Raw genomic sequence first — 20,040 nt, forward strand, 5'->3', positions numbered from 1 at the left:
TGTGTGGGTGCTGAGGGGTTTTGAGATGAGATTAGACAAAATACCTGACCAAGCTCCTGAGTCCACTAGAATCTAGATGCCTGGAAGACTGAGGGGTTCAAAGGCCAAGGGAAGAGACAAGGGGAATGGGATGTTGGATTCCTGGTGTTCATTTGTGTGATGTTGCTTGTTCCCACTAACAGGAAACCTACAAGTCAGAGACCAAAAATAACTGGGGAGAGGAAGGGCGGGCCTTACCAGCATCAACTACCCCTTCTTCAGTGGTGCTGGAACCTTTTTCTTAGTAATAACCACCTTCTAACCAGTTTTTGATCTCATGACTAACTAAAGAGACAGGCCATGACTATTGGAGCAATTGGACCCTCCTACTTAACCAGTATCCTCCACCTTATGTAGTACTAATGGCTTTGCTGCCTGTTTCTTCCTGATAAAGCTCCCAGGACCTTGAAGCTTGGACTCAAGGGTTAACACCCAGACAAGTGTGTGCAGGAGGGATAGGGAGAGGGAAGCAGTGTGATTTTAAGGAGCATATTAAGTCTTATAATTTTACATGTGAAATAAAAATCATATTCAAAAAACCTTTTTTTAAGAAAAAAGAATAAAAACTTTTGGGTGGTGAGAAATATGCCAATGATGTAGAAAATGGTGTGGTGGTATAACATAGTAGTTACGAGCAGTCTTTAGAATTGTCCTTTCAATCATGGCTTCCCTTATTAACGTAGCTAAGATGTTGAACCTCTTAGTTGGCTTCTCTATCTGTAAATTGGGGATAATCATAGCACCTACTTTTTAGAGCTGTCAGGGGAGTTGAATTAAATAACCTATGCATCAAAATGCTTAGTTGAGGGCCTGACATGTCACAGGAAATAAGTAATATTAGCTAGTCTCATTTTCATCAGGGGATATGCTGTAGTGGGAGATGAAAGGTTTTAGTTTAGTGTCTTTGTTTCATTTTTTTTTTATTTGCTTTTTAAAAATCTAATTCAGGTCATGCATTTTAAAAGCCTGAGAAACACAATCTCAAACTGTAAATGTTGGAAGGAACTGCAGAGACCATGTTAATGAACTTATTTCACAGAGTCCAAAAGGAAGGTAACTGATCGGAATTAGTGACCCTTTACCCTCTGCCCAGAGGGAAGAACAGAGCTGTGCACTCAAGACACATACAGGACAGGGGAAAGGATGGGAGAGAAGTATGCACTGGGCAATGGATAGATTTCAAGATACCATTGCTGGAGGAGGGGTGGAGTTGGCATGTTGGCTCTAACCACATAATCTTCTCACTGCCACCTCCAGCCTCTATTGTTCTCATAGGATCCAAGTCCTATCAATTTTCCTTGATGGTGGTGGTAGGGGGTGTCCAGCACAGATTCATCCCCCAGCCTCTTGGTATTATTGGTGGCTTCCTGGTTTCTCCCTGCCTCTTCCACACTTCAGGCAGGAAGTGACTTCAGAGCAGCAGGATGCAGGTGGCTCCGGAGAAGCTTCATGAAGTCACTGGTTCCTACACAATGAGCCGGAAGGCAAGGGCAGGGAAGGGGAGAACAAGGGCCATTTAAAATGTCTGGTGGGATGGGACAGTAGAATGGGCACAAAATCCAAGATGGTATCCAGGAGGGAAAAACCCTCTTTTCCCAGCTTTACCCAGTTCCCATGTCCCCCCAGGCAAGAACCCAGGACACAGCAGGCAGCATAGAGAGGCTTCTTTATTTCATGGTTCTGATCTTGCAAGATCTAACATCCCCATCCCTAGGCTCTCTTCACCTGCACATCCAGTCTGCTTAAAAAAAAAAAAAAAAAAAAAATCATTGTCCCTTCTCACATCTCTCTTCTGCTTTCCCTCTCTCCTTCAACTCTGCAGTGGGGAGTAAGAGGGAGAAGAGTAGCTTTCTCATCAGTCATCAAGTGACAGCCACTAGTACTGCCCTATCTTGAGGAAGCTCCATCTCACAAATTCAAAGTGCTTTTTACCCTCCATCCCTCCATTCCATGCCCCATAATAAAACAGGCTCCAGGGCAAAAGGGGCAGGACTGTAAATCAAAGTTTCAAAGTATCATCTTACATTCCAGACATTCCACTCAGTTAAGAGCCAGCCTTACTCTTAACTTTCTACCTACTTGTCCTACATCAGAGACTGTGCCTCTTAACCAACATTTTAATTCTACCTGGTTACTTGGTCCACTAGAAGGTCCATCAGTCAGTCAATCTTTTAAATCTTGTAAATCTCTATTCTCAATAGTAATCTCAATCATAATCTCAAACTAGCAAATTCACAAAGGAACTCAGCCCCTTTACTTTCCCTGTAGAGGGAACTAGTGCATTCACTGGTTCCAGAAAGGAATGTAGAGATGGGAAGACCAGGTCATAGACCCAGCTTTTCTAAGCTAAGAAAATTACCAAGCACCTGTGACTTCCAAAGGCAAAGAAGTTTCTGGAACCTGCACATTTGCCAGAAGATGTCCAAAAACCCACTGAACGAAAAGGGTTTGTCTCAGGTAGAGAGAACCCCAAGGTACATTCAAGCCTAGATGCCTCTGCAGTAAAGGACTGGTCACAACATGACTCTTTACTGTTTAGTCAAGATAAAGAGTTTCATAATTCTCCCCTAAGTCATAACATTCTTAGAGACTGGGCAGAATCAGAAAAGGTTGCATCATCTCTGATAAGGAATTTCAGATCTCTCTCCATGGAGAGATTAACTCAGTGCTAAGAACAGGCCTAGTGGGAGGGTGTGGGCTTTATTATGGCAGAAACAGCAGAGTCAAATCTAGGTGACCAAACTAATAGGATAGTTAGGGGTATAAAGACAAAGCTTCTCCAATCACCCCCCACCCCCACCCCCTAGCTCAGGAAACAAGTCAGTCAGTTCCAAGACTGACAAAGCCCCCGCACCCACAGCCCTCAGGAGACATTTATTATTTCCATTTCAGGATTATAAAGGTTCCCATAACCTTTGAAGAACAGAGAAAAGTCTACCGAGTTCTAGGCTGCTAGAGAACCTAACAGGGACAGAATACCAGAATACCAGAGAAAGTTCCTGACCCAATTCCACAAACTCACATGTTCCCAGAGCTGCCCTAAAACAAATAAAGGTTCCAGACCTAGAATTGGAGAGGCAGAATATAGAGAACCCCTTTCTCCATTTTAAACAAACAAGCAAACACATAGGAGAAAGAATAAAGATAAAAATTATGGCAGCAATAATATAAAATACTCAAGCCAAAGGAGACAGCCAAGTACTAATCTCTGCCAGCAGAGCTCTGACCTCATATTTTGTGTTTCAGGTCACTTTTGATCACACTTGTAGAAGAGGGAAGTGGAAAATGCAATACAATGAAGGCCTTGGTGCAACCCAAAGGCCTCAATAAATTATATTTACAGATAAACCGAATGAGATGGGGGCTACAGGTGGAGAACTGTTCCTTTCCTTAAGGCCTCCGGTCTCTCCCTCCTCCAGCTCCTAGCTTTCTCCCTCCTCAGAAACAATTTTGATTGTGGGGAAGAGGTTTTGACCAGCAAAACAGAGGCAGATCAAGCCGGGATCTGCCACCCCTGCTCTCCCCAGTGAAATATATTGACATGGAGGCAGTTTCTGATACTGGAGGGCCTTGCACACCTCCATGCCCAAGTCTGACAGAGAAGCAGGGATAAGCCGGAAGCTTTCCCGGCTTCCAGAAAGTGAGCGGTGACTGGGCTGTCGCTCAGCTAGGGCCCCCCCAAAATGTGGTAGTGCACTTTGGTGTTGGTAGCAGCTCCGTGTTTCTGGCGCAGATGCAGCCGCAGTTGACTCTTGTGCCGGAAATGCAGGCCGCAGGGGTCGCACTGTGGGAGGACATCCGAGTCAGGTCCCCCACCCACAACCACCTTTTAGGTGTTGAGAGAGGGAGAACTGTCCAGCTCTCTGCCGAAGAGATCATCTTTAGTCCTCATGTCCTCCTAAATTCTCAGGGGGAGGCCAAGAAGATTGGCGTCCCTCTCTTCAGCAAAGGTTTTTCCATCGTTTGGTTCCTCTTCAGGAGTATAGCGTCCAGTCCAGGACTCTACCTTCTATACCTGGCCATCCCTCTCCGGATCCCCGCCCCTTATTCACAATCCTACCTACGGCTCCGCCCCTTGCGCACACGGACTCTTTCAGGACACCACCCATTTCGTAGAGCTCTAGTGACTGCTAGGCCCGCTCCTCCCTCTCGGAGCCCCGCCCCTAGGTAAACCGGAGGTAATTCTAAGGCTTTGGGGCCAGGCCAGGTTGGGTACTCACATGGTAAGGCTTCTCTCCTGTGTGGATGCGAACGTGGCTCTTGAGGGTCTGTAGGTGGCGGAAGCGAGTCCCGCAGGTGGGGCAAGGATAGGGCTTCTCCCCAGTGTGGATCAGCACGTGCGCGCGCAGATGCGCCACCTGGGATGGGAGGGGACCTCAGATCGCGCCCCTGGGAGGGACAGAACCCTCCCCGTATGCCCCGCCCTCCCCTCTTGCAAATTTGCCTTTGAGCTGGTTCTGAGACTGGATCTGTACCTGCACGAAGCGCGAACCACACGTCTCACACTTATAGGGCTTTTCTCCTGAATGGATGCGGCTATGCGTTTTCAGGTTAGCTGGCCGGTTAAAGCGGGCTCCGCAGATGGAGCAGTGGTAGGGCTTTTCCCCTGGAGGCGGGGAGGAAGAGAGGTCGGGACTCGTCCCTAGGATACCTGTGGGCATGAAAGCCAAGGCCCTCTCCTCCCTGCTCCTCTCCTACCTGTGTGCACCGTGCGGTGACTGGCCAGGTTGCCCTTGTAGCGGAAGGCAGACCGGCAGAGCTGACACTTGTAGGGCTTGTCTTCATCCTCAGGAGCCAAAGGGTCCAGCCCAGATGAGCACCCAGCCACAGCCTCGCAGTTCTGGCAGCTGAAAAATTCACTTCCTGGCGGGGGGGGTGGGCGGGGGGGGGCGTGGGTAATGACAATACCAGGGAATCCTCAAACCACACAGTAGTAGGTTGTCTTTTTCTCAATATACTGTTAAGGCTTCTGGGGCTCGTTTGACTTGCTGGAAGTCACATGGTTAGTAACGGGAAGCCAAGATCTGACTCCATGTTTGTCTGACTCCAGAGTACTCTACTAATCTCTTCAATGGTGGTGGTAGTAGATGGAGGCCCCTGCTAGTGGATGGAGGTTTCTGTTTCTCTCTTCTCTTGCACTACTCTGGATGACAGCATACCAGAGAGGTCCTGCCAAGCCCTGGGCTGACCACTCAGTCCTGGATGAGAATAGGCTAGAAGTTCCCAAACACTGCTGCTCATTGGAAGCTTTAAAAAATACTAATAACTGGCTCCCACTTCCAGACGTTCTGATCTATGGGGTGTAACCTGGGCAATGAGATTTTTAAAAGCTCTCTAGGTGATTCTAATTTGCAGGACATAATTGGAATAGGCCTTTCCCGAGGCATTTTTTGGCCAAAACTGGCCTTGAGCAGCCACAAGAGGAAAGCCCAGAAGGAAGTAAAAAGAAGGGCTTTTACCTGGTGGTGGATAAGCCCGCCCAGAGGGTGATGTAATGGCCTCTTGAGCCTGGGGTATGATATGGGGTGTATTGACTGAAGCCCCACATTTGAACTGTACAGTCACAGCAGCTGGAGAGAGTCTAGGCAGAGTAAAAGGTTAAGAGAGATTATGTAGAGGGTTTCTCTGCAAGAGAATTTGAAGCCAAAGGCCTACCCTCCAGAAGTGAGCTAGTATTGACCAATGAGCCATATCCAATTGTGCTGCCAAAGACCCACCCCACTAAGTCTGGCCTCTGGCCAACTTCCTAAAGTGGGCTAGTATCCCTGGAACCCACCCCCTCACTCCCAACTCCTGACCACCCAGGCCCAATAGCTCTGCCTCCTAGCTGAGGCTAGCCACTACAAATTCTTGGGGTTCCAGTTTCTGTACCTGCTCTGGGGACCAGGAATGGGTCCTTCTTCACTGCCACTGCTGCTGCTGCTGCTGCTAGAAGCCTCATCTCCACTGGGGAGCCCAGCTTGGGGGCAAAGTTGAACAGAACTCCTCTCCCCCGCCAGGCTCCCTGCTTGGGAGGCCTGAGAGTTTAGCACGATGAACTTGTACTTTTTCCAGTTGCAGGCCTTGGTGTCTGGGCTGCCTGGACTGCGGGGGGCTTGACTGCAGCTGCGAGACTCAGTAGGTGGGTCTGGGTGCCCTTCGGAGCGCCTGGGACTGCCTGGTGGAGGGGCCGTTGGGGCCGTGGGAGGTTCTGCCTCCAAGGGCCGCAGGGAGATGCCCAGAGGTTCATAGCTGGGAAAAGTGCGATGCACATTAGTGCTATTTCCTAATCTTGGCCTCTGCCCTTGACACCTGGGATACCACCTCACCCACTAGGAACACCGAGTTGCGGCTCCCCCACCTGGCCTGGATGAAGCGGTGGCATGCCTGGACGACATGTTCCATCTGCAGGTAAGTGGCAGCCGCAAGAACGGCTGGTGCAGTGGCCAGAGAAAGACGGAGGCGCGAAGTGTACATGAAGTCCAGAAGAGGGGCGAAACCTCCGGCTTCGGGACCCCCAGGCAGGGAGAGCACATCCACTCCCACTCCTGCGCGGCCTCGGAAAATTGAATAGAAGAAGCCACTGGAGAAAAGGCAGATAGGTCAAATTAGGGGCTGGGGAACTAAGGGAGACCCAGGTCACCATATAAAGCCACGCCCCATAAAGAGCCCCGCCTCCTCACCATCACCCCGCCCCAATTCCGGGATGCTCCGCCTCCTGCTTCTGGAAGGTTTTGCTTCGGGTTCCCTCCCAAAGACCTTATATCTCTGCCCCTTTCCCATTTGGTCCCACCCCATCCCATGAGGCTCCCCTCGAACCTGCAGGCGATAAGGACTGCCTTGTGCGCTCGAAGGGGTTGCCCGCCAACCAGTAGCGTGACGTCAGTGAGGATCCCGCGCAGGCGCAACTCATTCAGGTTGCCGAGCACGTCGGAGGAGTGGCGAGTGAACTCGCGGACGTAGTCCAGCGCTCCCGCCGAAGTAGCGGTGGAATCCATCGCGACGCAGGCCTGCAGGTGCCAAGGAGAGGGCTCAGGGATCCAGGCAGTCCTAAGACGCCTTCCCTTCCGCAGTTCGCCTCTTCCTCCTGAGGCTTCGGCTCACGCAGTCTCATTTAATTCATTTTGTTTTTTCTGCCCACCACCGCGCCATCGCTGGCTTTTTTCCTCTAGATTTGAAGGTTCCGACACCGCGGCGTCGATGGCGAGCGTGAGGAATCCGGCCTGCAGCGCTCTTACTTCGATTCCTAGTGCTCTTCCAGCAGCACCCCCCCCCGCCCCCACGCCCCTCTGCTTCAGTGCACGCCTGAGTCTTGGGTGTTCGACCCTGCCTGGAGACTTCGGATGACTTGTGGTCCACACACCTTCAAATCCCAGTTGAAGCTCCCTCCCCAAACCACGAATTCTACTACTATCTAGTTCCGGATCCCTATATTAACCCAATTTTGGGGCCTCAGTCTTCCTACCACCGTCAAGCCCCAACTCTCTTTGGGGACCCAGGAGTCTGGTTCCCTCAGTCTCCCGTTCTTACCCCCGTCCTGCAGGGGCTGCGGCTTCTCTTCTCGTGGGGGGCGGGGTCTCTCTCCCCTGTTGGTCCCGGCTCCTTTATCTGGCCGGGATGTCGGGGGCGGAGGTGGAGGTGGGGTGAACGCCTGGGTCTGTATCCTTCCTTCCTCGCTCTCCAGATGGCGAGCCCGGGGCGGGGTCTCCGGCTCTAGGGCGGGACCTCAGAAATGTTGGGTGGTCGTAACCTAAGGGGTCTTAAGTCACCTAAAGTAGAACCGAGATGGAACATTGGAATTGGGGAGAAGTTTGGGGATATAGAGATTAGAAATATAGGTGACTGGGTCATCGGTGTGGTGGGGCGGCTGAGATTTCGAAAATTAGTGTGTTGGCTTTTAGAAGGTAGTGTCAGGAGCCTGTTACAGGAGAATGAATAGAGCAAAATTCCCTTTCCAATGTACGCTATTACGGGACCTAAAGGGGAGCCCAACGAGGCACCAGGTTTGGGAAGGCGATAGTGGGCTCCTGTGGGGTCTCAGACAGCCGGAGGGGTGCTTTGAATGACAGGTTCCCCTAGCAGGGCATACAAAAAGTGGGGCTCTGACTGGGAGGGGTAGGGAAAGGGCGGATATGATTTCTAGTTCGTTTCCTTCCATTGTCCTGAGACCGGACGGCTCCGCCAGCTGCTTCCCCTGGAGGAGGTGGGGAAAGCCCCGGGTGGGGGCCGAGAGACGCTCAGGAGACCTAGGCGTCTAGACTCTTGCTCCCGACTCCCTTCTGAATCCTTTTAGGGATCCAAAGAGACAGACTCCCGCCCAAAGCCCGCTCGCCCTCCCCCAATCCCATCTCACCAGGGCCTCGGACACCCGCCCGTCGGCTACGCTTGGAGGCTGGCGGGACGCCGGGGTCCAGCGCGGCAAGTAGGCAAAGCTCGGCAATGTTTGACTCCTTCCACGAGGGGGCGGACGAGCACTAGCTTCGTCTCACCCCGTCTTCTCCACCCGGCGCGGGGTTCACTCAAATTGGGGCGCAGGATCGATTTGGTCTGGGCAGCTGAAACCTTCGTTCTCTTCCCCTTTGCGCTGATTTATTTTGCCCCTTTGTCTCCTAGGAGGGGTCTAGTGTTGGGCAGTGAGAGGGAGAGCTAGACGACAGAGGGGACTTTCCTCTGAGGCTGGGGTTCCTACCTGGAGTGAGAAATCTGCTGGCTTTAGGAGCAAGGGAACTGGGTGGAACAAGGAGTAGAGTCTGAGCCCTGAGAGCACAAGGTTTTCCTTTCTAATTAGGATAGATACTATTATCTGTCTTTAGAGGTGGATTTTTAGTGAACATTAATATGAAAGTTGGATAGGGTGAACAAAGAGAAGGGAAAACAGGGAGGGTCTCAGGGTAAAAACAGGGAGAGAAGGCAGGAGGGGCCTGTTAACTCTAATTTTAAGTCTCTGATCTGGGATATAGGCAAGGGTCGCACCCTTATATTTTGAGGAGACGTTGGATGGGGAGGAACAAGGTTCATTTGGAGAAGGGAGGTCAGAGCTGAGTCCAGCTGCAAAGTAGGACTTGGATTTTGGGCTCAGGAGAGTCTCCTGTTGCCCAGGAATGATTGACTATTTTGATCCATGGAGCCGCATATCCAAGTCTAGGGCCCTCCCCTTCATATTCGAGGGGTCTTTATTTGAGTGCACAAAAGAATTGCTGAGGAACTAGGAATTGGGGACCACTAGGGATTTAGGATAATGAAGTGGCTTTTGCTTGTGAGTGTTACTTTGGTCTCTGCCCAGTTTGGAGGTGGGGATTTGACTAGAGGTTCCCTGTGGTATCAGGATGAAGTTAATTTTGTGTTATTTGGTCAATTGTGGAATGCATGTTTATTATGGGACGTTGAGTTAGTTTGATTGTTCTGGGCACTGGGGGCTGCATTCAGGCTTGAGGGCAAATGGTAAATTTGAGGCATGGAACTGATTTTGAAGCTATAGTAGTTCTGGGGATTCTGACACACAATTTGGAGATTATTATCTTGGAATATCAGGAGAACCTTGCTAAGTGCTATTCGAAAGGTGGATAAAGGTTTTGTTTTAGTGATTCATAGTCATTTGGTGTATATGGACAATCTGATTTCAAATAGTCATGCTGATTTGGGAGTACATTCTGTTTTGGGGTGCCATATAAGTTTTAAGGCTCAGATTAGATTGGGGGGGCGTGACATTGAATTTGGAGTTTCTTATTAGCTTACGGTGGAACATCATAGAAACCTGGGAGCAAATTTGAAGGCCTATGATTATAGGTCCATGATGGGGAGCAAAGCGTTATATTTGAATGTTGTGGAAACTTACTTTGAGGAGGAGATATTCCTGTGTATGCATAGATAGCCAAGATGCTTTTTTTTTTTTCTTGGCAGAGAAACAATGTGAGGGCCTAGGGTAGGAGACTAAAGTTTTGGGGTATCCTTATTTTGGGGCGTTTTGTCACTCTTTGAGTCCATTTGGTCAAGTTGAGGGATGGGTCATAAAGTGAGATTGACTTGGGGGGGTCACTTAATTTGGAGCACAATGCTGGTTTGGGATGTCCCTTGCTTATATCTCCCTTTCACCCCAGATTCTAGGAATCTCTTTCTTTAGTGAACCCCAAAATATGACCAGGATTTTAAGGGAGAAACTTGGAAAGGGAATGTATTTCCTCATTCCTGGATAGATCCGAGGTAGAAAAAGTGGTTTTAGACTCTGAACCCTAAATTCTTAAGGAGCATGCCTTGTTTTGGGAAAATGTGGGGGGAAATGGGGTGTCTTATGGCTAAGTGGACACCCTGACTACAGCAGTGCTGTTGGAACTGTGGTGAGGAGAGGTGATGGTCAGTCAGGTACAAGGATGTGATTCTAGTACCCTGATTTTCTAGGATAAGAGCCCCAAACAGAAAGCAGACAGAGGATTGGGAGTGTGGGTGAGATGGGGGGAGGGGTTCCCCACGGCAGCAGGGGCTAGGGGGTAAGCCAGGACAGCTCTGCACGCCTGGGTCCCTGCTCTCTTCAGCTCTCCTCCCCTCTCTCCCTCCCACCGCCCACCCCCCCAACCCAAGGAAAAAAACTGCCTGTGCAACAGCAATGGCAGATTCCAATCCTCCAGGCTTTCCTGAACCACCACGGAGACCAGCCAGGGGGGAGGGGAAGGGAGGATCGGGCTTTCCTGCTTCCCTAAGACTGGGGCTATGAGCTTGACCTCCTGGCCCCTAGCTCTTTGAGGAGTGCCTCCCCTCCCTGTCTGGAAGCCAGGTGTCCTGGACCCTAGCCCCCGAGCGGTGTGGGGGGGGTCTGGAGAGACGGGGAGGAGGAAGGAGGGAGTGACTTCCAAAATTGGCATCGGGACAGAGCAGGGCTGGCGGGAGGCAGGCGAAAGACAGAATTTTCCTGAAAAAACAGGGGTATCTGAGGACCCCAAATTTGGGGAGCTAGTCCAGGACTGTTCTGCCAACATCCTAGATTTTTTGGGGATTTTTTGGGGGCCCCGGGACCCCTCTAGATGGGGTGAGGAATGTAGTGTTGGGGGAATCTGACTGGGGCATTGCAGCTGCCTCTCCCGCCGAGTTGGAGACGGATGGGCTGGGACGGGTTTGGGGGGGTGTCCCCAATTCTGACTAGGAGTGGAGGAACCCCCTCCTGAGCTTTCTTGTGGGGGTCCCCCCTCCCTAGGGCACTCCCCACTCCCTGAGCCAGCCGAGAGGAAGGAGGCCAGCGATGCGACTGGGGTGGCTCCTTTCTCCTGCACCCCAAATGTGAGGGATGCACCCCAAATTTTGCTCCCTTCAAAATAGGGGACCAGGATCTCAGGGGAGAGTAGCTGAGGTAAGTGGGGAGGAAAGTGTCCCCTGTTTTCAGGAGAGACGTGGCGGTTGGGGGGGAGGTTCGGAGGTGCGTGCTTGGGTGGGGTTGGGCTTTGTCAGTCTTGGAACTGGGGGGATGATTGGAGAGGCTTTCTCTTATGCCCCTAAACTGCAGTCCCCCAGATAGAAACCAAAGGCTGAGATCAGAGGGCCCCCCAGCATCCCCAGCTGTTAGTATAGTGTTTGATTTCTGATTCACCCCCACAAAGGCTCTGCCGAGGATGGGAGCTGGGGGCAGCTATTCAGTTTGGGGGCTGTGGAGGGTGGAGTGTGGAGCAGGAGGCCTTGGCAGGATATGCTGTAGGACAGATAGGGGTTTCAAGGGAGGGGGTCCGGCATCCCCTGGGCCTAAAAAGACTGCTTACACCTACCATCTTAGATCTTTTTGATTGCTAAGAGTTTTGGGGGGTGTGTCGGAAGGAGGGTGGTAAAGGGAGGAATAGGAGATGGGAGGATACCTTTTGGGTTTTAGAGGATATTATTTTGATTTGTGGAAGGTATTTTGGCCCTTGGATTTTGCTTTCTGGGGGGTGCTTTTAAAAAAATCAAGCCCTGGACAGGAGAAAAAGGCTGAAGGAAGGCCTACTGTGGGGGTGGGGAGAGGCATGTTTGTCTCAGCTTAAACGTGGCTTTCTGGGGTGGGCACGCCTTCCTGGACCTGGTGGATGGGCTGATGGGGATTGTTGCAGGGGATAGGACTTTGGTCCTGGGGGCCATGGGAAATGGGAACAGCACTGGGAGTTGACTACCTGGCCCCCAGGTCCAAATGGCTCTTTTCCTGGGCCCTGCTGCTCCCCTTTTCCCCTAGCCTCCATTTCCTGCCTTTGGCCTCCATCTTGTGGCAGGCCCAGGGCCCAGGGCGACTTCCGGCCCCCCTCTCCCAACCATGTTCCGGCCCCACCACCTCTAGATTGCCAACTTCCAACCCTGCTGTCCTTGGCCTTGTCTCTCCTGGCTTTCTCTTGGGTTCTGACCCAGAGAGGGGAAGAACGGACACAGGAAGCCTTAGGTCCCTGCCCTTGCTGAGTCAGGAGGCAGTTTGTTGGTTCCCCATAGGCATTCCCTATTTCCTTTGCCTCTGACCCCACCCTAGGGATCCCCTGAGCAGAGTTTCTAGAAAGGGAAGATGGTTCCAGTCTTATTATATTGCAAACTCTTTATGTCCCTTTCCTTCCAGTTGCCTACTCAGCTATTAGCCCTGGTTTCTTGTTTTCCCCAACCAGTCTTGGGGCCATGTTTGCCTTTTATGCCTTTTCTATTTCCCTGCTCTTGGTGGTGGGGGTCGTCCTAGCACTGTCTTGTACTCCCTCTCAACCCACCCCAGTCCTGCTCCCGCCCCAGCAGCACACTGTGGTTTGTACGGCACTGTGGCCACGTCCAAACCACACTGTGGTGTTAGAGCGAGGGTGGGGGAGGCACCGCTGAGGCTTGGCCCCGGGAGGCCACCCTGGAGAAGTGACACAAAAAACATCTGGAGCCTTCTTTTGAGGTTGGGGATGGGGGCGGAGTAGGGAAGAGGGAGGTATGAAAGCACTAGGAATAGTCCCCCTAAAATCCCCAGGGCAGGCTCAGGAATAATGACTGCTGAGACCCTAGGAGTAAGTTCTGCCTCCAGAGAGCAGAGTGGAGTCTTTGTTGCCCATACCCAGCTCCCCTGGCTTTAGCAGCACAGAAATATTGGCACTGGGAAGAGAGTCTGCCAATATTGGCTGAGCTGCTCCAGGCAGGGTGGTGAGAGCTGCCCAGGAGGGGCTGAGCCCTTGCGGGGTAAGGAGAGAGAGAATGGCCCCTTGCACTCCAATGTTAAATGAAGGCACCAAGCTGAGAGGGAAATCTTTATTGTTTTCTGTATAAAAATGTCCATCAGATGGAGATCAAAGGGGTTGAAGGCAGATGCTTATACAGAAACAGCAAGGTGGGCAGCCCCAGCAGCCTTTCAACCCTCTCTCACGCAGGCTTTGCTCAGAGTCCCAGGCGATCCACAGGTCCAGGGTAAACAGCAAGTGGGGTCAGAGGTGGAAGGCTCAGCGAGAGAGTAGAGGAAGATCAGCAGAGGTCATGAGAAGGCCAGAATCCAGGGTCAGGCTGTCTGGAACAGGAAGTAAAATGGGCCGAGATGGAGAGAGCCCCAACTATGTTTCCAAGACAATTCTTGCCTCCCCAAAGCCCTGGCTCATTACTCACCCAACCCCCTGCCTACACTGTGAATGAGAGAACCTTTTCTTCCAAAGCCCCAGTACAAAGGAGGAGGCTCCTGCTGAGACCCTCCTCTACCATCAAAGCACTTCCTCCCCAACCCCATTTGCTGGTGTGGGAGGAAGAGGACTCCTACCCTGGTCGAAGTTGAGTTTCTTGGCTGGAGGAGTTTCTCCTAGCCCTTCGATATCCACCAGGTCACTGTTGGCGTCGGAGTCGTTCAGAGCACTCAGTGTCACATCTGGGAGAGAGGCATAAGCTAGGTTCTAGGTTCCCTGACTGCCGCCCTGGCTTCCCAAAGCTTCAAGCTCTTCCTCCCTCCCCTACCCCAGCCACTCTGGGAACCTTCACTGGGAGTGGAAGAGAGATTTGTCCTTCTTTAACCCAAGCCCAATTCAATGAACCTCAGATGAGACCTTTAACCACTAGGCAGCAACTCCACAGCCCTCACCAGCTTTCTGTTTCTTTATGGGGGGACCGGCATCAGGGACACTGGAGCTGCTTGGTGGAGGGGCAGTAGGAGGAGGCGACAAGACACCAGATGCCACCTTCTTGGGACCCTTCTTGGGTGACTCAGCTGGAAGAGGGATACCAGAGTCTTCATATACCTTGCGCTTCACGGTGGCCTTTATCTGAGCCCTGAAGAGATAAGAGGGCAGGTCAGGAAGGGAATCATCAGAGAGGCTGAGGGAAAAAGGGAGGGGAGGGATAGGGGTAAGGGGCTACTCTGAAGGAATACTGGGGAGCCCCTTCAGAACCTGGATAAGAATCTAAGTTAGAGCCCCCACCCTGTGGTAGGGTTCTTATTTTCCTGAAGCTTTCACTCACTTAGGGCAGATGGAGTGTGAAGAGTGGACTTCCTGAACTGAGTAGTGGGAAGGGCCCATGTCCTGATTTTTTCTGGGATGTCTGGATGTCGAAGGCTACCAGGTAAGCCTTGGTGATCTATAGGTACCTTCTGATCAACTACTTCAGAATCACAATATCCCTGCAAACACTGCAGTAGTCTTAAAAGATCTGTATAAATAACCAGGCAACTCTCATCAAATTAAATTACTGGATATCTCAGGCAACCTAAAAAATTCTTGGAAGGTCCTGATTACCTCAGCATTTTTTGTAACTTCTGACCAACTGTGACAACTCTTTTATCCTCAGTCCTTAAGGGGATGGTAACAAAACTAGCAACAAAGTAGGAAAGATGTTGAGCTGGGAGTTCTGAGAAAGATGTAACAAGGGGTATTAAAGAAGAAAGCTGCCCACCTCCCCCTCTTTCTCTACCAGCCAACCCTCCCTCACACTGTCCGTTCCTTGATGACACAGCTGATGTGATTAAGATCGTCCCCAAATCGCTTCACAGCAGCCCTCAGCATCTCTATCTCGGTCTCCGTCCACTTGGCACTGTCAGAAGGGGAGAGGGAATAGCGAAAGTGGAAAGAGAGGGGTGTGGAGCCAGCCCCCAGGCGATGCATTCCACGACAACCAGCCTCCTCCCCCCAATCCCTGGGGTCCCTCCCATGGATCCATAAAAAAGCTCTCCTTTAATTAAAAAAAAAAAAAAAAAGCTTTTAAGACCCCGTGGACCCCCAATCACATATCGCGACAACTGCCACCTTATAATAAAAACCTTCCCCATCAACTTGAAACAACGGCTCACTGAAACTAATTCAACAAGTAGGGGGTCTGATAAACAGAAACCTTGAACACAAGTCTGCAGCAGTCTGCGAGAATTCCACAATTTTGTAGGTGGGGAGTGATGGTGGTCTATGGTCTGCGGGTTCGCAGTAAGGTAGAGCTGTGAAATGAGTCCGGGTTATGAGCATCAGTCTGATTTTATCTGTCATTTATTCAACTATCATTTATTAACTCTTACTCTGCGCTATGCCAGGCACAAAGGCAAACTAAAACTAACATCTGTCCCTGCACTAGAGAGTGTCCGTGTCAGTGATCGAGTCTAAGCGTCCGCGCTCAGCGTCCACGTCTCAGTCCGGGCTCACGTACCCCGCGGGGGAAGAGTCGGCCACCGGATGCAGCTGCATCGTCAGCTCCCCGAGCTTCGTAAAGGCGGCGCCCGCGGCGGAGAAGATCTCTCCAACCTGGGGGCGGGACAGCATTATGGGGGGCCGAAGCATACCCCTGCGCCATCCGGCCGGGACGCCCTAGCTCCACCCCAGGTTCGCCTCCCTCCCGGGGCGGAAGAGCCGGGAGCCAACTGGGGGACCCCACCCTCCCGTGGCCGCCAGGGAGCGCTGTCCGCGTGGGAGGTCGAACCTTTGTGGACGCTGACGTCATGGCCTCGCGCGCCTCCGCACAGAGACGCCGCCGCCGCCGCCGCCGCTGCTACCACGGAGCCGGGACCACGGAGAGCAAGCCGATCGAACAGCTCCAAAACGCGCAGGAAGTCCCGCCCCTCTTCATAGCTGATTGGCTCAAACTCGGCCGCTCAGCGCCTCACCGGCCGCAGTTATTTAGGCTGCCCCAGCGCACTGAGGGGAGAGTGGAAGACATCGCCTCACTTCCGGCTCGGCTTCGCTCCACTTCCGTCGAGGTCGAGGGGTCGGGACTTTGGAATCTGATCTCCAGCCACTATGCCTGCCCCCCAGCCCAAGCACAGACACAAAGATTGAGAGCAGTTTCTCTTTATTGTGGTACGGGACAAGGTGAGGGGGCCGGAGGAACAGGTGACAGCCAGCCCCAGCCTCCCTCCACGGGGGCCGGGCGCCAGAGATTAGAGAAGAAGGGTTTCAATCTTCAGGGAAACCACGTCTCGCAGAGGGCGCCATAATGGAGGGTCAAGAGAGGGAGTGGGGAGTCTTTAAATAGAGGAGGGGGTCGAAGAGGGTAAATGCGATCGTGCTTTAACGCACCATATATTCCTTGCGCTTATTGAGCCGAACTTGACAGAAAGAGAAGCCTCCGAGGAGGAGGTAAAGGCCTGCAGCGATGAAACAGTTGTAGCTGACTTGCTCGTAAAGGTTGTATATGTTCTGCGGGCCATTCCTAGGGGTGAGGATTAGGCAGAGATGTCAGAAACATTAATAGTCAACATTTACCGAGCACTTCCTACGTGCCAGGTACCAAGTGCTTTTACGTGTATTACCTTATTCAATCTCCGCCCATAAGGTGAGTTCCATTATAAGCACCCACTTTGCAGAGGTGGACGGAGGCACAAAAAAGTAAAATACGTAAAGAAGCCACACCTGCAGTGGTGAGTTTAGGATGGCCGCTGAGGTCTGACTTCCAAGACCAATCCTAATTAAAGAGCAGTTCTCTGCACCTAGTTCCCTAGCCTTTGGACCCCACGCATCCAGCCTCTTGCAATTACCCGCCCATAATTCTGACCACAGGCTGAGCCACCTCCCGCCTGCCCCCGCCTCACCTCTCCCACCTGACAACTTACTCAAAATCTTTCTCCGTGAAGGGAACGTCCTCAATTAGCACAGCAGAATGGACGTTGAAAAAGATTCCAAGCATAATCTGAAAAATGGGAATGGAATGGGTAGGTTTTGACCTCAAGCACTTGACTAGTTCACTCCCTAAACGTCCACTTCTAGTGCTGTCACATCTGGGTTTGAGAATTACCAGAATGAGCTAGGATTAGAGGTGGCTGTCGCTGGATTCGGACTGAGTCACCTGGAACAGCGTGAGGTGGTGACATAGAGACGACTGGGTCAAGGGCAGGAACAGTGAGCCGCCCAGGAACCCAGTCCATCCTCCTCCCCAGAGGCGTCATTATCACGGGACAGGGTAAAGGGGTGAGGGGAAATCGGCACTTCATATTATTTCTTCTTGGAGTGCGGCGGATAGAGCTCTGGGGAAACAAGGCCCTAGCTACTCATTTCGGGAACTAGCACTCCCTTTCCTCACAGCCGTCCATTCAGTTCAAGCATCTCTCAAGAATCCAGCTCTTCCTCTTACCTTGAGGGGTCTCCAAATTTACCAGCTCCCATTCCAAGCTCCAGATCCCTCCTCCACTACCCGCCCCGCTCCAATTTCCTATTTCTAATCTCAGTTCTGCCTCGTTCTCCAGCGGTTAATCAACGACTCTCTGCTTGTTGCTTTCTAAGGCCTGGGGTCTCCTAGTCTTCCAGCCCTCCAACACCGAGGCCCTTCAGGCCCTCTCCGGTTCTCGCCGGTCAGTACCCTCACCAACATGATCACTCCCCAAGCGCTGAGGACGATACCGCAGGCGGCCAGCTTGGGCCCACAACACAGAAGCGACGCCATGAAGAAGGGAGTCGGGGATCGCCTAGATAAGGGCCGAGTGGAAAGGCGGTGAGAGGAAGCCCAAAAGGGCCAGAAGGGGAAAGAGAGATGGACTCGGGGGCTCGCGCCGCAGAGGACCGAAAGACTAGAGGGCAGCCAGAGGGCGTGGCCTCCGGCCCCAACCATCGCGTAGGGGAGCGCCAGGAGAACGCTGGATCCGCGTCCTCGCGAGGCCTCGTGGGAAAAGGCGGTGTCTAAACCAAAGCAGCCCCTCGGAGTCCCGTAGTGACCAATGTAGCGAGTATTGCAGGAGCAAAGGCCTCCTGTTTCTTGGACCCTCGCCCCCTCCAGGTTGGAATGGAAAGAGCCGGCATATCATGTGACCAATTTCCGCAAGTCATATGACGAGGAACAGGCTCTAGCCGGTGGTTGGGAAAGATTCTAAGTCTTGGCGGAAGGCCTGGGAATCTGGGGTCCCCAAACCCTGGCCATAGACTAGTACTGGTCCCTGACCAGTTAAGAACCCAGCTGCACAGCAGGAGGTGAGTGGGGAGCAGTTGAAGCGCTAGCATCACTGCCTTAGGTCATCAGGCATTAGATTCTCATAGCACCCATCTCTGGTGCCAAAGGGGTTGGGGACTCCTGCTGATAACCTTGGCGATGAGCTCTTAGCAGCAGAGGATTGAAACTACCTGATTTTTTCCCTCGCACTATAGTTTCAGGTGGTATCCTGTGACGGTAAGTGATACATAGAGATTTACACAGAGAGGAAGGCCTCTCCTCTCCCCTCATCTCTACCTTTTAAAATAGATATTCTGACAGTAAAAGGAAATAGGAGACCCTTCCCTAGGGGCCAAGCATACTGTTGTGGCTAGAATGCTTTAAGATTTTGGAGGGTTCTTGGCACTGGAAATACTTAAGTAACGTTTTGTTATCTGAATAGTTTTTGATGCCAAGTTCAGGAAAAATACGGACGTAAGGAAAAGTCCAGGGAAAGCAGATTCTGAGCAGTTATGAGAGTGGTCTTGCTAAATGTACTAGAGAAAGGAATAATACACAAAAACGTCATTTTGCTTCCCTACGGTAAACTAAAGAAAGGGAGTATAGGTCCTTTGAGTAAGGCGTGGTACAAGATTTTAAAAATATGCATAGATCATCCTCTCCAGAGAAAACGTTCATATACTTCACTGATGACGGATTTGTAATAATTATTCAGGGAAATAGGGGTGTGTAAAAAACACAATTTTGCGCTGAGCTTGTTGTGTTTAGTCTGGTGAGGACAGTGATGATAGCATAATTGAGAGGGGTCATTTTGATTTCAGAATGAGATAAACACTGTTGTTAATGGTTAGCATAACTTTGTGGTATTTTAACATTTATTTTGTGCACATTGTTCTGAAAGTGTTGTGAAAGAATTTGGAACCTGGGAAACACGTAGAGACTCCAGCATACTAAAGGGGCTTGAGAGATGAATTTCATGTGTCTTTTTGAGACTGTTTGGGGAAGAAAGCCATTTGGGGGTGAAGGTTTTTTTTATTCTGCTCCGGGAGCACCATTCTTATTCTTGGAATTTTGGGGGTAGATGTGTGAAGAGGAGGAATGGGGATGGAGGGAAAGTTTCCAGAGAGTCAGGAATTTTTAAGTTTGCCATTAAGCATGAACTCTAGTTCTTGGGAAAGGAGAATTAGTTGAAGTAGTTCATTTGTCTAAGAAATCTTTCTTGCCTATTGCTGAGAGCATTCTCTGGATGTTTGCAAGTAGGGTCAGGCTAGAGCAGGGTACCTTGTGCAGGTACTGCCACTGGGGGCCAAATTCAGCCTGCAGTCTGTGCACATCCCTCTGGCAAAGCACAGGTTTTTTGTTTGTTTGTGTGTGTTTTGCATTTTTAATTAGTTGACTAAACCAAAAGAATATTTCATGACACCTGAAGTTCACATTTCATTGTCCATGAATAAAGTTTTATTGGAACACAGTCACACTCATTCATATTCATATTGTCTGCGGCTGCTTTTCTCTATAATGAGAGAGTTGAGTAGTTATGACGAAGATGGTGTGCCCTACAAAGCCTAAAACTTTATCATCTGGCTGTTTATAGAAAAGGTTTGTAGCCTCCCTGGACTAGTGGGATACTGATATAGGGGATTTAGTTGGGGGAAGAAATAGAGCCCTAGCAGCAGAGACTTAGGAATCTAGGAAATTCAAAATGGAAATGTCAGTCCTAGAGCTGATCTGAAGTTTTCCAGGCCA

General features: G+C 51.2%; 3 protein-coding genes and 1 long non-coding RNA gene across 15 annotated transcripts in view; 1 reads left to right on the forward strand and 3 right to left on the reverse strand.

The window, feature by feature from the left end:
- Positions 1-623: 623 nt before the first annotated feature.
- BCL6B (B cell CLL/lymphoma 6B) lies at positions 624-9,755 on the reverse strand. Of its 3 annotated transcripts, none has more exons than XM_023530389.1 (10): positions 8,372-9,755; positions 7,549-7,777; positions 6,838-7,028; positions 6,380-6,601; positions 5,911-6,270; positions 5,499-5,620; positions 4,738-4,902; positions 4,515-4,645; positions 4,260-4,397; positions 624-1,504 (listed from the first exon to the last, which is right to left on the reverse strand). In XM_023530389.1, the coding sequence occupies exons 3-10, from the start codon at positions 7,014-7,016 to the stop codon at positions 1,487-1,489; spliced, it is 1,335 nt and encodes a 444-aa protein (XP_023386157.1). In that variant the 5' UTR covers positions 7,017-7,028; positions 7,549-7,777; positions 8,372-9,755; the 3' UTR covers positions 624-1,486. The 3 variants fall into 3 exon arrangements, with proteins under 3 accessions (XP_023386157.1, XP_011357982.1, XP_011357981.1); XM_011359680.2 differs by lacking the exon at positions 624-1,504 and adding an exon at positions 1,687-3,823 and having other exon boundaries at positions 7,549-7,731; positions 8,372-9,733; XM_011359679.2 differs by lacking the exon at positions 624-1,504 and adding an exon at positions 1,687-3,823 and having other exon boundaries at positions 8,372-9,733.
- A 3,461-nt stretch (positions 9,756-13,216) lies between these two features.
- CUNH17orf49 (chromosome unknown C17orf49 homolog) lies at positions 13,217-16,072 on the reverse strand. Of its 9 annotated transcripts, none has more exons than XM_011359683.2 (6): positions 15,859-16,072; positions 15,589-15,683; positions 14,887-14,988; positions 14,042-14,229; positions 13,727-13,831; positions 13,217-13,479 (listed from the first exon to the last, which is right to left on the reverse strand). In XM_011359683.2, the coding sequence occupies exons 1-6, from the start codon at positions 15,877-15,879 to the stop codon at positions 13,475-13,477; spliced, it is 516 nt and encodes a 171-aa protein (XP_011357985.1). In that variant the 5' UTR covers positions 15,880-16,072; the 3' UTR covers positions 13,217-13,474. The 9 variants fall into 9 exon arrangements, with proteins under 9 accessions (XP_011357985.1, XP_011357984.1, XP_023386161.1 ...); XM_011359682.2 differs by having other exon boundaries at positions 13,217-13,483; XM_023530393.1 differs by lacking the exon at positions 14,887-14,988 and having other exon boundaries at positions 13,217-13,483.
- Positions 16,073-16,210: 138 nt separating this feature from the next.
- RNASEK (ribonuclease K) lies at positions 16,211-17,994 on the reverse strand. The gene is made up of 3 exons (XM_011359686.1): positions 17,737-17,994; positions 16,988-17,064; positions 16,211-16,587 (listed from the first exon to the last, which is right to left on the reverse strand). The coding sequence occupies exons 1-3, from the start codon at positions 17,977-17,979 to the stop codon at positions 16,446-16,448; spliced, it is 462 nt and encodes a 153-aa protein (XP_011357988.1). The 5' UTR covers positions 17,980-17,994; the 3' UTR covers positions 16,211-16,445.
- Positions 17,995-20,040, forward strand: part of LOC111739365 — an 8,354-nt gene continuing 6,308 nt past the window's right edge. For both annotated transcript variants that reach the window (XR_002780221.1, XR_002780220.1), the window contains exon 1: positions 17,995-18,335. This is a non-coding gene — a long non-coding RNA (uncharacterized LOC111739365). The remainder of the gene's footprint in view (positions 18,336-20,040) is intronic.

This window comes from Pteropus vampyrus, unplaced genomic scaffold (assembly GCF_000151845.1).
Source record: "Pteropus vampyrus isolate Shadow unplaced genomic scaffold, Pvam_2.0 Scaffold50, whole genome shotgun sequence".
In the NCBI taxonomy this organism is placed as follows: Eukaryota; Metazoa; Chordata; class Mammalia; order Chiroptera; family Pteropodidae; genus Pteropus; species Pteropus vampyrus.

What these genes read in the sequence shown, in the direction of transcription:
- BCL6B (XM_011359680.2), bottom strand. Translation starts at nt 7,016, where the DNA reads ATGGATTCCACCGCTACTTCGGCGGGAGCGCTGGACTACGTCCGCGAG. An exon ending in CACCGCTTCATCCAGGCCAG is followed by an intron (nt 6,271 to 6,379) that starts GTGGGGGAGCCG and finishes CACTTTTCCCAG; the next exon opens with CTATGAACCTCTGGGCATCT. An exon ending in TCACCGCACGGTGCACACAG is followed by an intron (nt 4,646 to 4,737) that starts GTAGGAGAGGAG and finishes CCCCGCCTCCAG; the next exon opens with GGGAAAAGCCCTACCACTGC.
- CUNH17orf49 (XM_011359681.2), bottom strand. Translation starts at nt 15,719, where the DNA reads ATGCTTCGGCCCCCCATAATGCTGTCCCGCCCCCAGGTTGGAGAGATC. An exon ending in GTCATCAAGGAACGGACAGT is followed by an intron (nt 14,230 to 14,886) that starts GTGAGGGAGGGT and finishes TTATCTCTTCAG; the next exon opens with GGCTCAGATAAAGGCCACCG. An exon ending in CATAAAGAAACAGAAAGCTG is followed by an intron (nt 13,832 to 14,041) that starts GTGAGGGCTGTG and finishes CCTCTCTCCCAG; the next exon opens with ATGTGACACTGAGTGCTCTG.
- RNASEK (XM_011359686.1), bottom strand. Translation starts at nt 17,979, where the DNA reads ATGGTTGGGGCCGGAGGCCACGCCCTCTGGCTGCCCTCTAGTCTTTCG. An exon ending in CTTGGGGAGTGATCATGTTG is followed by an intron (nt 17,065 to 17,736) that starts GTGAGGGTACTG and finishes CCCATTTTTCAG; the next exon opens with ATTATGCTTGGAATCTTTTT. An exon ending in TTCACGGAGAAAGATTTTGA is followed by an intron (nt 16,588 to 16,987) that starts GTAAGTTGTCAG and finishes CCTCACCCCTAG; the next exon opens with GAATGGCCCGCAGAACATAT.